Genomic DNA, 17,970 nt, shown 5'->3' with positions numbered 1-17,970 from the left:
CAACAGAAGTCATCCTTCCCTTTTGCTCAGGCCTGGTGAGACTGCATCTGAAGTACTGTGTACTGTTTTGGGCTTCCTAGACAGATACACACTAGAGCAAGTCCAGTGGAGGGCCCATAAGATAATTCAGGGACTGAAGCATGTGGCACTCAAGGAGAGGCTGAGAGAAGTGGAGTTGTGTTACCCGGAAAAGAGAAAGCTCAGAGTATATCTTAATAATGTGTATAAGTACCTGATGGGGAGGACTGAAGAAGAGCTAGACACTTTTTGGACAGTCTCAGTGAGGTTGAGTCTCAGTGGTGCCCAGTGACTAGACAAGGACACAGTCTGCAATGCAGGAAATCCTGTTTAAACATAAGAAAAATCATTTTTACTGCGAGGGTAGTCAGACACTGGAACAAGTAGCCCACAGGGATTGTGGAATCTCTGTCTTCAGGGACATGCAAAATGTGACACATCCTGAGCAGCATGCTCTAGCTGTCCTGGTTTGAGCCAGGGGGTTGGAAGAGACAATCTCCAGAGGCCCGGACAACCTCAGCTGTTTGTGATTTCCTACATCCATGAGTCAAAGACAAACCAATGATATTTTTTTAAAAGAGAAAATATGACTGCTCAGTCCCACCTCTGAAACCTGCACTATTCTTTCACTTCTCCACTTCTTTTGAGCCCTAAGACCCTTCTAAAATTGTAAGAACTTAAAAGCTAAGGCAAAAAAATTTAGTTGCCTATTTGTTATCATGATGGCTGATGCAGTGAAAAGCAATATGTTCTTATGCTTTCATTCAAAAAATTACTTCCCCAGGCAAATGAAAAACTGAAATTGGCAATGCTGATTTAATTTCTCAAATCTGGCATATAGGCCCGTACTTCCAGGATGCCAGCAGTCTGTGACTTTTGTTGTAACATGAGGTACATTTTAATTATGTTCTCTCTGGATTTTCTGTTAATTAATCTGAAAGATCCAAAGAGTTAATTAAAAATACAAACTTTTTTTGGCTTCGTATCAAACCCAACATTACATTCTTTTTATCTACACAACAAGAATTGTTTGTGATCAGATGTCTGAATTATTAATGATACTTTCCAGTCTTTTTTTTCCTTCTCCTTTGTTCAGTGTAAAAACCTGTAAGCTTTTCTTTCAGTCAAAGTGAAAGCAATATTAAGTCTTGGAAGTGAAACATACCAAAGACATGTAGCTCTGTGAAATCCTTGTCCCGTAATCCTGGCTTTCTATTCACCACCACTATTCAATATCTCACTTCCTCTATAAGCTTCACAATATCTAAGCAGTTGATGAGATTTATTGGTTATACTCCTGTTTTCTTTCTTCATAGAAAAGCTTTGTCCATCCCTGCACTCCCAGAGGACTAACACTGATGTCTGTGATTGTTTCTGCTAGGCTCGCTAATCCAGCAGCTCCTGCAAGACGCTGGGAAGTTGGTAGGGGTGGAAAGCAAGGGGGGAGGAGAATCGCCCTCTTTAAGATTTAGGATAGCATGTGTAGTGAGTTTTAAAAGCATTGTTAAGATCCAGTTAAATAATTATGAACTAACGTGGTTGATTGTATGAATAGAAATAGTAACAGGTCGTCTTTCAAAGACGCTTTACAAATTAAATCATGACTGTACTGTGTTGGACCTTTCTAAGGAACTAAACAGAGTTAATTCTGGACATTTTGGAGACGTGACAACAGAGGAGATGGAAGTTGAGTCTGATCTATGCTAATGAGTCCTACATTTCCTATGTGCAGTATTTCTCCAGATGCCTGTAGCAGCTCCATGAATGTTTTCCTTACAGCCCCTGACTTCATCTGTCATGGTATTTTCTCTTAAATAAACACATTTCTGGATAGATCTGTAAAAGCTTTCTTATTTTTTATTAAGGTTAAAATGGCAAAGCACATTGTTGTTAAGCTCTTTGTCTCTAACCTTTTAAAAGGAAAGCGCTGCCATTAAGGTGAAATTTAAACACACAGAGAATTCATTATGCAAATAGCGCACACGCCAGATGATCTGAAGGAAGCCTGCACATTTCCATAGAAAACAAGTGTGAGTGTAAGAAAGCAGATGCTTCCTACCAACAGAGTGTACATACAGTTCTCAAGAGGACCAGAACAGCAATTTATTTTCAGACTGCTGGAAGTATGCAAATTCCTACAGAATTAAATGTGAATTTGAAAGAAATGACATCTATTAAGGACCAGGCAACCCAAAGAGACAATTGGGAACTTAATAATTTAATCAAGAACCTTAAGAGGCTCCTCTGTGTATCTAAAGTCAGTGACTCAAATGTCATCTCACTTTAGCAAGGACATAAGTGGTCCATCAAAAAGCATTGCCTGACCTCTTCACCTGCTGTTTGGTCTGTGATACAGTTGTGGTGGATAGTCAGAGCTAGGTTTGCTGTTTTTAGCTTTCAATAGAAAAGTATGAGTGAGTTGGTTTCTGTCCTGAAACACACGTTATCACCACAATTATTAAGTAAATTCTTTCTGCTGGACATTTCCCCCCCTGACCTAGATGGAACTAGATGGAATGAGATGGACGTTACTGAGGCTATAGCCTGAAGGCAGGGGAATGGTGCTAAGTGCAGTGGCATGATTTGCACAGGAGCTGTCCATCAGCCAGCTGCTTCAACATGGGGAGTTTTTTCTCTCCTTTCTACAGAAGTATGGTATTACTGGAGTGACAACAGGAGCACACAGGATGGCAGAACTCAGTTGCCAGCCAACGCTGCCCTGGCTTGTCCTCTTCATCTTTGCAGAGTCCAACTTCTCAGTTCAGCCTGCTGCTTTTTTGTCTCTTTACTGTTCCATTTAATGGCTCCATTCGAACTCAGAGATAGCCAGCTGGGGTCAGGAAGGTCAGGAGATGTTGTTTTAGTGGAAGTGCCGCATTGTATTTAGTACAAATTTTGACTAAACATGTAAGGTCAAATATCTCCATTTAGATACACTGGAAGTGACACTTTTTCAGTCCTTTTGAACTCTGTCAAAAGACAGTGAAGGTCACTATATATAACTAAGAAATTAAGCATTCAAATATGACAAGGTTTGGTCAGGGCTCTCATGGCAAGAAACCCCTTGTACAATGAGTGCCATCAGAGCCCCCTGTGCCAGCACAGTTCAGTAAGCAGAATGAAAGCCTGGGCTGTCTCCTATGCTTCTCATACACCCCACAAACAATAAGTTTACTAGGTAGGTAGATGTTTTGCTACCTCATTGCAGAGCAGAAATTATTGAGGTGATAGCTAAAATGAGTATGGTCAGCAGGGGAACACTATGGTCACAAGGGTGAGATTGCCAAGTAAGGTCATCTCCACTAGGAGACTACTCAGCCCTGTGGGTCACTATGCTTGGTGCAGTGCCCATGTGTTTTAAAAATGAGTATGACTGCATCATTTCTGTAGAGTCACAGGTGTGTAATATTCATGCTCCCCATGGATTGGGCATAAAAGATTACAAAAATGTTCATTCTCTGGCCCATTTTCTACTGGCTGAGAATCATCCCATTTCTTACACTAAGTAACATGTAATTTTTTTCTTCACACAGGTTGTAATCCTTGGCAAACATTCTAGAGGCTATCACTACATGCTAGCAAACCTGGTAAGAACTTCTATTCATTACAAGTATAGCTAAGGTTGAGAGGGTAATATATTCTGTTCAGGTTGTGTCAACTTTAATCAGCAGCAGAGAAAATGCCTGAGTGAGTTCTTGGATTATGAGAAATGACTTCAGTAAATACTGGAACTGGTAGGTTATAGTCATTTGTAGTCAATTATGGTCTGCGTTTTATCTAAGCAGCTAATATCCTCTAGTAATTTTAAAATAATGATTTAATTATGTGTTTTCCACTAATTTGTGTCTTCATAAATAAGACACTTGGTAACCATAATCTTCTATGTAACATATTTGAAATTTAGCACTCTAGGAAAAATAATTGTAGGATATTTATGTATAAAATAAGTGATGAAAAGCTGCAAATTAAAGCAATATTTCCACCAAGTGAAATGGCCAGACTGTTCAGCCATTCGTTTTTATTACAGAGTGAGAGTGTGGGTTGGTGACAGCATGTGTACTGACCTACCAGGATAAAACAAGACATTTCTATCTGTACCAGGACTACCTCTGGAATCTAAAATTGGCTTTCAGGGGTGTATGTGATGACTTGGAAACTGAATCCACTAGAGTTGCTTAAAATAAGTGTCATATTGTAGTTGATCCTTGCAGAATCTAGTTTTGGTTTCTGTGTCTGCTCTGAGCAGAACAATGTTCTCCCAAAGATCACACTTTGAAGTTAGCAATCCCACTTAGCAGAATGTTCTCCGTATTCATGTTTTGATCGGATTAAAACAGAAAAAGACAAATTTAAAAATACCCTTATTTAATATGAGTACTGTATGACTTTAAAATATGCCATTTTGCTTTATAAGGATCAGTCGTGATCTGACTGATTAAACTGTAGAGTGTGCATAGAAATACATGAGTTCTTACTCTGAGTTGCCTTTTAGCATGTGTAAGCACTGGCATTCAGGTAAACATGACTGCAATCAAGTCACACTAATCAAAAAGACACCAATTTACTGCCACAGGTATAAATAACAAGAGAGTGGGAGAGAATCCTACGATTATGTTTGAAAGCAAAATGTTAAGCGGTGCTCTGACTGACGGCTGCCTAGCCAGGAGGTGCGTGCCTCGCCTCCACAGAACAGCATGGCTCTTCAGTGGCTTTCTGTTCCCAACACTGAAGATTTGCACACTTTGTTCTTCACATGGAAGTGAGATGTTGGACAGATTTGCACCATGACAAGAAGAATAGGAAGATGTGTTTCAGGCTTCCCTGCTGTTTTCTTTCTGACCAGTGGATATTACGTGTGACACTGTGGCAACATGACAGAGCAGGTTTCCATTGCAAAGGTCTAAACCTTAAGACATTTACAAATTCTGTTATCACAGTCCCAACTGCTATTGTGATAGTAATGGTCTCCATGGTAGAATGTTTTCAGCTAACAAGAACGAAATTCAGTGGTTTCTTTTGTGCCAAGCTTCTAGCAGGTAAAACCAAGACAAAGAAAAGGTGCTTTAGATGGCAACAATTTTTGTTTTTTGCATGTCTTCCCAGGGTTTCACAGACATTGTGCTGGAGAGGGTGATGCATGGAGGTGCCAATGTTACTGGATTCCAGATAGTTAATAATGAAAACCCAATGGTTCAGCAGTTTCTACAACGCTGGGTGAGGCTCGATGAAAGAGAATTCCCGGAAGCCAAAAACTCACCATTAAAGGTATTTATTTTATTCTGACAATGGAGATTGAATGAGTTACTTTTAAACAATTATTTGTTAATTAACAATAGTATTAGTCTTCCAGTACATAGAGTATTTGTATAAGAAATAAAATAATCAGCTATTTTCCAGAGATACATCATACTGTAAGGTAAATGATGCTAGAAACTGCTCTCTAGTCCAGCCACCAAGAAAGATGGCCTGGCGAAGCCCAAACTGTTAAAATACCTTAACATCTTTAAAAGGTGGCAACACCCCTTCTACACCTTGGTAGGTCCCATTGCATGCCTGGAGACTGGTGGCATACAGGCTGAGCTGCACCCCAACCATTCCAGGATAGTTCTGATCACCAAACAACTTCAGACAGTTGAGTGTGACTGCCTTCACCCATGTCTTGGCAGAGTTTAGTTCTCTAATCACATATAGACACAAATCAAATGTGTGCTCGGATGGGGACAGGAAGCACTCAGCTGAATTTGCATTCAAGATGACTTGTAATAAACAGAAAAAAAACCATAAGTGATGCTAAGTACAGTAATATGTACGTTGGGAGATAAAGGGGCTTCTTTCATAGTGTGTTTAAATGCAGTGGGTTTAACAACGTACCAGGGACAGTCTGTTCAGAGTGGCCCTAATTCAGAAGAAAGGACTGGACTGGGCACTTCACTGCGGTCTCTTCCATCCCTGAGATCATGTGATTTCTTTGGAGAAGGAAAATTATCGCATGCCATCCCAGGGCTATGCTGGCATTTCAGAGGAGGCAAGGAAAGGCAAACAGGGCTTGGCTTGGTGTGCTGTTCCCTGTTGATTACAAACTACTTCCGCTTTCTAAAGCTTCCTAAGAGTGAGGCAGAAGTGAAGATAAGTGTTGTACTAACCTTAAAAGCTCTGAAAGATAGGAAGTTAACCTGGGAAGATTTGTTCCACTTGAAAGCAATTTACCTTGAGGGAAAAATTATTCTCTATCCTTAAAAAATAATCTTAAGTGTATCGTACAAACACAGAGAATGTATTACCTTTCCACAAATGTACCGCTCATTATAGAAATGTGCGCAGTATTTGTCAATCAGACAAAAAGCATACTTAAAAATTGATGTACAATATTTTTGATTAGGAAATAAAATTGCCTAGAGATTAAAGCCCTGATGTTTAATTTATTCCATATTTTATCAGCCTTTCTCTTCCCTCTCTTTTTTTTCTTTCTGCGTGCTCATGCATTTATAAGCAGAATTCAAATAAAGTAGAAAATTAGATAGCTCTCTTGGCATGACTTGGAAGGGATTGCATTAAGGTTACTGACAATTGACGCGTTGTGCTGAAAAAATTACCACTGTAAATTCTATGTAGTCCTAGATTGGACAGCTATTACAAATCTATTTTTTTTAACACAAGAACAAATGTCTGATAAAATTAGTACCAGATCCTATATTGTTCCGTGGAATGTGATATAATCTTTGTTAACTAACAAGTCAGTTAAGAGGAGAGAGTGAGTATTGCAAGATTACAGGAACAGGCAAAAGTGGGCAGGATCAAAAAATGCCTGTACCTTGGCACAGTCAGAGCAGGAGCACCACACACACCTAATGAAAGTTTATAAACTGCTGTCATTTAAAACTCAGTAAGAGAGAGTGCTGTATAACCTTCACAATGCTACCTTTACACTCCTTTTTATCAAATATGCTCATCTTAATTTGCACATGCAGGCATGCCTTGTTCTGTGCAGACTTCCTAAGGCTTTATATCAAACTTGCAATAAGATGATACACATTTCTAACAAATACAGACAACCAATCATGCTGTTCTGCCCTACAGAACATGCCTCTCTATTCTCATACAAAATAGTGGAACTACAAAGGGTCACTTAGTTACAAGGGATTTGAAATCTGTTCTTCTATACTGAGCACATTCAATTGCTCCCAGTGTGCACATGTTGAAATGGTCTCCCCTAAATTGCACAGACTCCTAAATTACAGGTGTGCAGACTGAGTGAAAAGCAGCAATGTTATGTACAGAACCTTCCTTCCATTCTAGGAAGGAAGAACTTTCAGAGAAGCACAGGAACATGCCAGAGATGTTAAAAAAAAAAAAAAAGATATTTTTGTATGTGATACTGAATTTATAGCACTGGGAGATGTCACCAGATACATGCATCAAGCAATGGACAAAGTTGACAGCAGCATGAACAATTCATTAAGGACTCCCGGGGTTTTGTTGAGGACTTGTTGCTACACAAAGCTTATCACCTTCCTCAGATTTACAGTGGTGTGAGAGAAGGCAGATGGGCAATTACCAAGGAGATGTAATGCTTTACGCGTGTTTTATGATTGCTAGCTTGTATAGCTGTCTACTAAAAATGTTAACTGATCTATCCCCGGTCACAGATGCTACCTAATCAGAACTACGGTCCAAACAGAAATGATTTATGTTAACTTCAATTCAAAACCATCCTGGCAATCTTGTTGTAAAGAAAAAAAAATACTTCAAGAAAGAAACAAATATGAGCTCTTGCTGTCAGTAGCAGCAGGGGCCCGCATGGAATTGCCAATTTTTGTAGTGACATCATTTAGATGAACAAGCTTCCAGTTGAACATACACTTTATGCAACTATAAACTTGTTCTATGATTTTAATCCTTATTATTATTATTTATTTAAATTTATTGTTATGATTTATTCTTATTATTTATTTTAATTTTTTACTTGAAATAAATGGAATTGTTTAAAAAAAAAAAAGCATCTGTGGCAAGAGAGACAGAGAGCAAGTACAAGGGCTTGTGAGCGTGATTCTGATAAGACTATATTAAAGATAGAAGGACAAGACCTGATGATAAACCAAGGGTGATTCTAAGGTTGCAGTCTGTCATCATGTTTTATTTGCATCAATTTTAGTATACATCTGCCCTGACCCATGATGCAGTCCTAGTCATAGCAGAGGCTTTCCGTTACCTCCGAAGGCAACGTGTGGATGTCTCCAGGAGAGGTAGTGCTGGGGACTGCCTGGCCAACCCTGCAGTACCATGGAGCCAAGGAATTGATATAGAAAGAGCGCTGAAAATGGTAAGGGCAAACATACTGTGGCTATTGGATGTGTATATTTCACAACAGCAGCAATTCTACTGGGGCAGAACTACTCCATATACAGTTTCTGCACTCACATGAATAGCAGCTGCTTCTCAGGACAAAACAAAAATAGAAAACCCAAACATTATGACAAACTCCAAAGGGTAGCTAGGATGTGTTCGGTAGCAAGCAAGCCGTAACTAGTTAGTTCTCAAAGAGCTGGCTAAAGTCACATCCCTGTTGGACCAGCGCAACCCCAGAGCATCTATAGGCTGACTTTTCCAAGACCTTCTGCCTCCTGTGGGAGCAAGCATGAGCCAGTTTGCCATGTACTGGGGGTTTCTAAAGTCAAGCTCAGGCTGCAAAGATGATGAGCAAAACCAGACTGGGTCTTCAGCATGTGTACTGTACATCATGCAGGGACGCATATATTTATTAGCTTGAAGACACATATGTAATTTTTTTTGTAGACGTATGAGACGAGAAGAGAGTGTGCTTTTGATCTGGCTCAAGTAACTGTAAAAATAGTCAGATAACTAAGCAACTGTAAGAATTTAGGCATGAAACTGAAGTGAGTTGAGATCAGAACTAAGCCCCTGTTAGGTAAAAACAAATCCTGGGTCAGACCTCCTAGTTTACTGATGGCTTTTTTCTCGCCAAAGTGAAGATTATATCAGAAAGTTCATTCTCCCCCTCATTCTTTTAAGGAGAGAGAGAGTTCAATCTCACATTCTCAGAGCTATTCTTATGCCATTAGGTCACACCCTAACAAATGCACTACCTGCACCTTAACTAATGTAGCATTGCCCTCATTTGAAGAGGTGTTAACTAAACTTAATCTTCATAATAGTGAAAGAATTTGTATTCTCTATTTGAACTTTATTGTAAGTGAAACATAGAACCTCTTTGAATGAGATATAAAGCATTAATATTGAGAAAGAACATGAACACTGCAATACGACACTACCTCACGTAGAAGAATATATTTAAAAAAAAAGTCAATCACAAGATATACAAAGCCCAAATCACGACTGGCACGAAATTAGATGTCAAACTTTCAACACGTTGTAAGTGAGGTTCATGTCATCTTCTGCAACCACTACCCAAGATCATCCCACAGAAGCACTGCCTCTTGGACCCCACTCCATTCATCAGTCTCCTCCTCTGCTCAGAAAAATATTTCATCAGGAAAAAATAACAATTTCTCCTCTCTGCTTCGTAACAGCAACTCAACAATATTTTTTCAAGACCTCCCAGAAGTATCCTTATGCCAGCAAAAGATGTAGTGTCACACTACAGTTGTCCTGCTGGCAAAAGGGAGATAGGCATTACCTGACTGCTTCCCTACAGCCTCGAAAGCTCTGCATGTCTGTATTCCTAATCTTAGGCATCAGATAAGTGACAGACAGTTTACCTGAGCAGATCTGGGTAGTTATAAATAGTCACCTAATTTGTGATTGCCTCTGCACACTGTTACCAGACATGTTCTGAGTCCTGGTGAGTCTTCCTGCCTCTCTGCAGCCAGATATTGAGAAGTGCTGAGTTTTCCCACCAAAGATAGAAACAAATTAAATTTGAAGTCAAAAGGTGTCAAATGCACAATGCTCACATCTCAATGCAGCTCAGGATGAACCAGACCTAACAAGCTCTGCTGAGACATACCCTGTGCTAGGGTAGTCAGACAGCTTCTAGCAAGTGCCAAAAGCAGGCACAACAGCTCACATCTGGCGGCAAATTATATGTCAACTACTCTACAAATGCTCAGTCCACAGTTGATAAAACCTCTTTGGGACACATTTGGCTTTCAAAGCCTGGTGCACTTCTCTAGCTTTCTGGAGACAGGAAAAGCTCACATGTTCTTCCAGACCCTTGCAAACATGAGCTGCTAAAAGGGTTCAAATCCACTAACTAACAAAAAAAAAAATCACACTACTTATATGTCATTCTCACTGGATAATTTGGGGCCAAAGGAATTTTAACTTTTTTTATGTAGCTTTTCCCTGTCCATCATAAGAAATTTAATTGTACCATCTCTAAAGCATAATGAACAGCTCAGTAACCAGCTCTGAACATCTTCAGGGACTGTGGTTTCACAGTTTCCCTTTGACAAGTAATCCACCACACATTTCTGTAGCTTCTAAAGCATTCTGCTGAATATGGAAGCTAATTTACCCCTACTGCAGTTTCAGACTGTTACCCCTTCTGCCTGAGATGAGAGCATGCCAGCGTCAGTAAGTGATAGATGGAAGTACCTCCCACTCTCATACAGGGAAATAAGAAAGATTTTTTTTCTTTGAAACAAATTACTTCATACTTCCCTTTAAAGTGATTCATGTGAGTATGTAATGATAATGACTTACCGTCTATACACCCATCCATCCGGATTGAGACCAGAACCCCATAAGCAGTAGAGACAATTGTCTGTGTTCATTCAAATACACTCATTCCTTTCTCCTACGCTGAGACTGATCTTAAAATAAAGCACTTCCCAGAATGAGCAACGACATGAAATTCTGGTCCATATCACAAATCACTCTGTGCCATATTGTGAGGGCTTTAATAGCATTGAATTGTTGCAGGTAGCTCACTGATGCTCCCTTCTACATCAGTTAACCTAGTATGACTAAGTGTGGCAGAGTCAGTCTTTCTTATATTTAACATGCATGCAGGGCTAATTTCACTTACTTACACTTAAATGCAACTCACTCTGCAGTGGTGAGTCACCAGCAGAGTACTCACTAACAAAGGATATGTATGGCTGGAACTGAGAGAATTAGGGCTTCTTTATTATGAATACCACTGTCTGTGTCAGAAGTGCTACAGGTCTCTTATACAGATAAAAATTATGCTACAGCTAGTGAGTTCCTGCAAATCTAACAGAGGAAAATATAGAGTGAATCTATTATTAATGTTTTTTTTCTATTTTTTGCCTTAAGGTGCAAGTTCAAGGAATGACAGGGAATATCCAGTTTGATACTTATGGGCGGAGAACAAATTACACAATTGATGTGTATGAAATGAAAGCTTCTGGATCAAGAAAGGTCAGTTTCAAGATATACATTCAGATTTCATATCTTCAGAAGTAATATTTCTGATAATAATATTCCAGCAAACTAATGGAACTCAAGAATGCTGCACAGCCACTGCAAAAATAAGACCCAGAGGAATCCTTGCCTTCTTGCTGTCTTCCCTATCCCAGGAACCTTGTTCTATTCTGTTTCTGAAACATATCACTCATCCTATTTAATGTCTTCATTGGTTTCCATTTCAAGTTCTAGCCCCACTTCTTCTATTAGAAGCCACCTTGAGCTTTTATGCTGAGCATACTGCCTGCTGTTATGTCCTTGTGCTCAGCCCAACCTCCTAAATTCCTCTCCATCTTTCCCTTCTCCATAAGAGGCCTCAGAGCAATAGTGAAACTGGAGTGAGTGCATTTTAGAAACTTTCTGAAATTAACAGAAAGTAATTTGGGTTTTAATTAGGATTTTCACTGCTTGTTCTCTTGCCTCCTAAATAAAGTATAGATGCTAAGTGGCGTGACTGCCTTTTATAAAGCAATTTAGGGCAAATTTTCAAAAATAATTAGGTAGGCAGGTTCTCAGGGGTGTTGAGTGATGAGTCTGAGTAGATAAGACACATCATCCCCCTGATTTCAGAGATAGTAGGTACTTAACGTGTTTAGTCACCAGCGTGACTCTATAAACTCTTCTGCACTTACTTGATAACAAAATACCTCTGGACACGACCCAGCCACTCAGCTGGGTTTACAGTGCAGACATGTTACTGCTATGCTGTGCAGAAATATAAAAACTAGTATAGTAATAGCATAGCAACACAGCCACAGCACCATGAAGGTCAGCGCAAGCCAGCTGACAAACAGTCACCTCATACTCCAAGAGGGTTTTGTAATCTGCATTGAGGATTATGCTGCTGTGCCTGCATTGCTAACAGTTTCTGTGCATCTGCTCTGAAGCTCGCTCAGGCACGTCTGCAGGTGCTGTCCTCACTGCATGAACTGCAGCAGAATACCGACAAAAAATTCAAAACTGAATAATTTGACTCAAAGTGCTTTGCAGTGTTTTCTTGTCTTTAGCACGTTCTTATGCTGTGGATACAGAGAAGTTTATTCCACAGGTATCATAACAGTGTGAATTTAGACAGTGAGAATTTAGTACGTATTTTCACTTTGATTTGGTTTGTAACTATGAAAACTAATGCGATCCTGACTAGATGTTATAAAACCATACGTTTTGACAGTTCTTGTTACAAGTTCATGCACCAAAGTCCTTGTAAATATATGTAGTAAGGTTAACAATATCCCTTTTTATAGGCTGGTTATTGGAATGAATATGAAAGATTTGTGCCAACATTAGATCAGCTGCCCTCTAATGACACTTCATCCGTGGAGAACAGAACCATAGTAGTCACTACCATCCTGGTAAGTTTAATGTTCTTAGTGTGTTTGTGTTTAGGAAATAAGATGCACGGCTCCTGAGATGTGTTAAACACCTTGTCAGGAGTCTCGTGTTGAATACTGTGTTACTTCAAGTGACTGAAAAGTTCAGTATATGCCAGAGATTTGCTGAGGGCTTGACACTGCAAGCTTCTATGCATATCCTTGAGTTTACTCACAGGAATCCCACTGAGCTCAACATTGTGCTTTCCTGCTTCTCAGACACTTGAATGCCATCAAATGCCTCACATAAGTTATGCATGTATGTGACTGCTGGCAGGATCTGGCCTTCCTGCTGTAGGGTCAAATCTTCCACCCCTCACTCAGGTACGGCTTCTGTAAACTCAACCCCTGTGGACTGAGGAAGGGTGGTACAGTGAAGCCTGTAGAGAACTGGAAATGCTCTAGCACTGGGATTAAAGCTATGTATACGCATGAAATTCCAAAGGAGTAATGCTCTTCATGTGTTTCATAAACAGCAATACCTGTGTTAGTCCCATTGCTTCTAGCAAATGTGTTCTGTGTAGTATTGTTTGTAACTTTTATGTCTGTTACGATTCTACAAAGCATGATCCAGTTTTATGCTCTTTCCTGAAATAATGTGTTTTATACTCCTATGAAGTTAGCAAGAATATAATCAGCATTTTAGCCAGAATTTTCCAAGAAGGCTAAGGGAATCTAGTGGGAAAAAAAAAATGCTGCTGAGGATTTTAGCCTAGCTTCCCTTAGGCTGCTTTGAAAATATCCCCATCAGAGCTCCATGTTAGGCCATGGGTGACTTAGCAAATAATTTTGCTGCTACAAGTGTTGGGTATGTTCTATAAACACTAAAAACTGAATTATTACTACAGTGATGCTATTTGACTGTCTAATAACCTAAAAAATGAGGCCTAATCCTGTGGACAATGGTGCAACTTTGTTAAAGTGGAATAGTCCTGTTGTCTTCGATGGGTCCATACTAGCAGTAAAATCTACAGTATGTTTGACTGTAGGATCATGCCAAGGATTTTTAAAGTGTGAAAGTCTGTCTGCCTAATTTCTGTAACAAAGTAGGAAATATTGTAAATACTTGCCATTAATATAAAGTAAGGATCGTAACATCTCTCATTTTGTATGTTTTAAAGCTGTGTTTTACATTCATAGACTTTTGATCTTTACTTTTGTTTCAAAGGAATCACCATATGTAATGTATAAGAAAAACCATGAACAACTAGAAGGGAATGAGAGATATGAAGGATATTGTGTAGACTTAGCTTCTGAAATAGCAAAACATGTTGGAATAAAATACAAACTGTCAATTGTTGGAGATGGGAAATATGGAGCTAGGGACCCTGAGACTAAGATATGGAATGGCATGGTGGGTGAACTGGTCTATGGGGTAAGTTTCTCTTAACCTTCATTTTCATGTTCTTTATTATGAAAAGTTATGCTCGAAGTTAATAAACTGCAAAATAAAGATAATCTGTTTGAATACCACTTTTAAAATTCTAGATATTTCTTTGTAATGCCATTTTTATAGCCTAGCTTTCTAATCATGTCATTAAAAGAAAGTGCCACTTTTTTATCACTGTTCTCCAAATCAGATTCCACAAAACATTGAAATTTGCATTGGGAAAATTTCAAATTCCTTATCTAAAGCAGATTTTCCAGTTTGCCCTTCATGCACTGCTCTTGCTCTTGCCACATCTTCTTCTTCTCGATCAGTCCTGTAAGTGATGGGGGCTTCCCCCAACATTAAAGGTGTGATCTTATGATGCTGAGCCTTGTTAGATCACTGAGGTCAGTTTTTGTTTGACCAGAGACCAAAGACTCAGCACCATGCTTGCTTTTTAGCATAAGAGGCAATACAGGCCTGAAACCACCCACAGTTTTTCCTCTTTAAAAATCAACTGTCAGACACACACACAAAAAGATCTAATTCATTATATTCCTCTTTATATTTCTATATTGGGTGTATATTCCTTTCTTTAGTAAGAAGAAAAACAGTCTGGAATTGCCATTTTAGAAACTTCTTTGAAAATGCGAATTTTGGAATGCTGATACAATAAGCCAGATGGAAGGGGGAGAAAGTTGGCTTTGCAGAAAAGACTTTACAAGCTGATATTTCATCTTTGCTTTTTTTTCCCCAAATGCTAATGAGATGATTTGTGATTCCACCCAAATCCTCTTTACAGTTTATTTTTAACAAGCTTTCCTTTATTAAAAATATCTGTACAGAAGTGAATGTTTCCATTACACCCTTTTGTTCCCTTGATGAGTATAGTTTCTAAAAGTCACCTCAAAATGTCCCTACAACAGCATTGTATCATCATCTCTTGCAAAATGTGTGGTGAGAGAACTCTTTTCAAACGAATTGGTCTTTTTTAAAAGTAGTTGCTAGGTTTCCAAATTTTTTTTTTCCTCTGGAGTCCTAATCCTTTATAATATACTTTATAGCCTATTTGACTTCAAATATTTTATGTGAATGACAATGATTTTGTGGTGTTGTATTAACAGGAGAGAGGGAAATCTATTGATGAATGTAAACAGGGCTCTGGATCCTGGGGTTGTATCTTTGCTTTCCTACTGCATTGAAGTTTGACATTATCCAAATCTTTGAACATCCAGTGCCTCAGTTCTGTGATTTGGGAAAACAGTATTTCCTTTCCTGGAGAATACAAGTACATTAAGAACATCTGAAGGATAGGCTTAGTTTGGTTTCAAGCATAATTGCATTGCAATGAAAACATAAACCTTTGGTTTCCCAGTGTGCGGTTCAAGAAATATCAAGAGTATTAGCCGTAATTGGGTCCTTTTGATATATTTGCAAGTGACAAGCAATGAAACAGTTTATTCACTTAAAAGAAAAATCATATCATACACTAAAGACATGACAAAGAGAATCTAAAATTACTTCTAACAGCCAGGGCAAAAGGACCATCTACGCCAGAGGAAGAAAGGTGCAATACGAGCTACTGCTTCTGGGATGGGAGCCAAGTAGGATTAGCCTGTGCAGCTGCTGAGCAGTGCAAAATCCATCTGTATGAAGGGCCACCTGAACCCAGCCTTTGCTTGGATAAGCAGGCTCCCTACTGCAGCCTCTTCCCTAGCTCCCTGGGATGAGCCTCACTCAGAGCTTGCCTCCTGAGCATCAGACTGAGCCCTCAGGTCCAACCGCACCTCTCACCTGCTCACACCTATGAAGTACAGCCTCACAGGCACTGCTGACCATACTTTAAAACAACCCCAAATCTGCCCATGGTGGTCATTTTCCTCACAAAAACATCTGTTCCATTCAATTCTGACACAGTTTTCAGCCATGCTTTCCCATTAATGAAAATTTGAGGATTGTTTCCCTCCCTGGCCCCCAGCAGCTCCTCCTTGCACTCTGTGAGCTCAGTTACTGAAGCCTCTTAACCACAATGCTCAATTATTCAAAGGTCAGATGCATCCCTTGAGGTTTGACTGCAAACCCAGGTTAATGTTGATGGCTCTGCACTGCTGAGCAAGCTCCCATCCTGCTGAGCTGAGCAGCCAAGCTGGAGAGCTGCACAGAAATCCACCTGGCTTTCTGCTAGCAGGGCAGCAGCCTCTGGCCTCTGAGCACAGACCTCAGGAGCGCCTCAGGCACTTTCCCCATCCTGTTTGCCGACATCATGAGATATCCTTGGTCCTTTCCTCCAGTTGTTGAGAGAGAGCTGTATCCAAAATGCACAACTATGTGCAAAAAGCCCTTTGAGGAGGAAGAGTACTCTAGAAGTGCTAATTATTAGGAGCAACTGTCTCATTTAATTGCTGACTTCCCTTTATCTCTCCAGGGCTTAAAACTCTATTAGGGATCTAAAACTGTACATTTCCCCTAATGCCCTTGTGAGCCTTGTCTGCAAAATGACTGTCATATTTGGCTCTTCCAGATTCCATTTTGGGAAGACAAGAGGGAGATTAGATTTTAAATGCCTTTATTAGCATGTATAGAAGATAGACATGGGGGAATCAAAGGGGCCTGATTGGTTTTGGTACCAGTTACCCAGCAGCTGAACTGAGCTGTGGCAGAAAACAATCTTTTGATTGCGTTTGTCTCAAGTGTTTCATCTGTCAAACGCAGAACATTCCTGGCCCAACAAGCATGCCACTGCCGCCCACACTGCTGGGAAGTCTTACCAAGTATTTTTTAAACTGTGCTCTTTTTCTTTGCATAGACTCATGCAGGCAACCGTTTCCTAAAAGTGCTCTTAGCACAGCCATAGGAAGTGAGTGGCTGGGAGCTTTAATGCCAAAACCCTAATTAACTGTAATTAATGTTTAGTTTGTGCCAGTTCTTTATTGCCATTACTCCTGCTTCCTGTGGGATGCAGCGTGCAGCCGGGAAGGTGCAGCCAGGTCCTCACAGCCTCCAGAGCCTGCATAGGAGGGGTCTGAGTAGGGAGAATGTGGAGAAAGAGAGGAGGAATGGGGGTGGTCCAGCGCTGCAAGCCCAGGTGGCCAGCACAGCCTTGACAGAGTGCAGGGCCAGCCTGAGTTCAGCACCAATGGAGCTAACTAGGGCAGTCCCAGGAGCCACACATCACCTGGGACAGGCACACTAAAACACTTTCCCGTGGAGACTTTCTCCCTCCCCTGTCCCCCATAGTACTTCAGGGCTGGCTGGAGGGCACAAAGGCCTCCTGTGCTGTCAGCCAGGTCGACCTCAGCTGGCCCTGCTTGGACCTTTTGGTGATGCTTTGCACCAGGCTGTGTGAAAATCTGGCTGCACTGCAGGACTTGCTCTTGGCAGCACCGAGGTTGCAGCCCCAGATGCAGGGAGTGCTGGCCAAGCAGGTGTCCCCAAACGGCTTTGCTTCATACCCAGGGTCCAGAAATCCTGACAGAGATGCTAATGCAAGCACTACTGTTTTTTAAACTAAGAGAAACTTCTAAAACATAATGGAAATATTTGACAATAGCGAAGTAAGTCATGAGAGCTGTTTTCCTGGGCATTTTAGAAGAGTATTCTGCATTCTTAACTGAGACTTGAAAGATTTTAGAAAAGCATTTTTAATTCTTAACTGAAATTTGAAATATATCAAGTTACGTTCACCTAACACTTAAGAGTTTCCAGATCTATAAATGTTTTTCGTTTTAGACGTTCCTGGTGGAGAATGGTGTCTCGTTCAGCCACCAGTGAGCTCTAGGTTCTGGACACCAGGGAGCACCAGGA

At 40.2% G+C, this 17,970-nt stretch overlaps 1 protein-coding gene across 4 annotated transcripts in view; it reads left to right on the top strand.

The window, feature by feature from the left end:
* Nucleotides 1-17,970, top strand: part of GRIA3 (glutamate ionotropic receptor AMPA type subunit 3) — a 141,809-nt gene that overhangs the window by 81,777 nt on the left and 42,062 nt on the right. For 3 of the 4 annotated variants that reach the window (NM_001112799.2, NM_205215.3, XM_040698747.2), the window contains exons 5-10: nucleotides 3,552-3,605; nucleotides 5,122-5,283; nucleotides 8,171-8,338; nucleotides 11,278-11,382; nucleotides 12,672-12,779; nucleotides 13,966-14,172. In NM_001112799.2, the coding sequence (NP_001106270.2) occupies nucleotides 3,552-3,605; nucleotides 5,122-5,283; nucleotides 8,171-8,338; nucleotides 11,278-11,382; nucleotides 12,672-12,779; nucleotides 13,966-14,172 (804 nt within the window). Of the gene's footprint in view, nucleotides 1-3,551; nucleotides 3,606-5,121; nucleotides 5,284-8,170; nucleotides 8,339-11,277; nucleotides 11,383-12,671; nucleotides 12,780-13,121; nucleotides 14,173-17,970 lie in introns of those variants that run through there. The other variant, XM_015278198.4, reaches the window with a different exon arrangement.

Source organism: Gallus gallus, chromosome 4 (assembly GCF_016699485.2).
Source record: "Gallus gallus isolate bGalGal1 chromosome 4, bGalGal1.mat.broiler.GRCg7b, whole genome shotgun sequence".
Classification (NCBI taxonomy): Eukaryota; Metazoa; Chordata; class Aves; order Galliformes; family Phasianidae; genus Gallus; species Gallus gallus.
The sequence above is the reverse complement of the archived record's forward strand: the minus strand, read 5'-3'. Positions and strand labels throughout refer to the sequence as shown.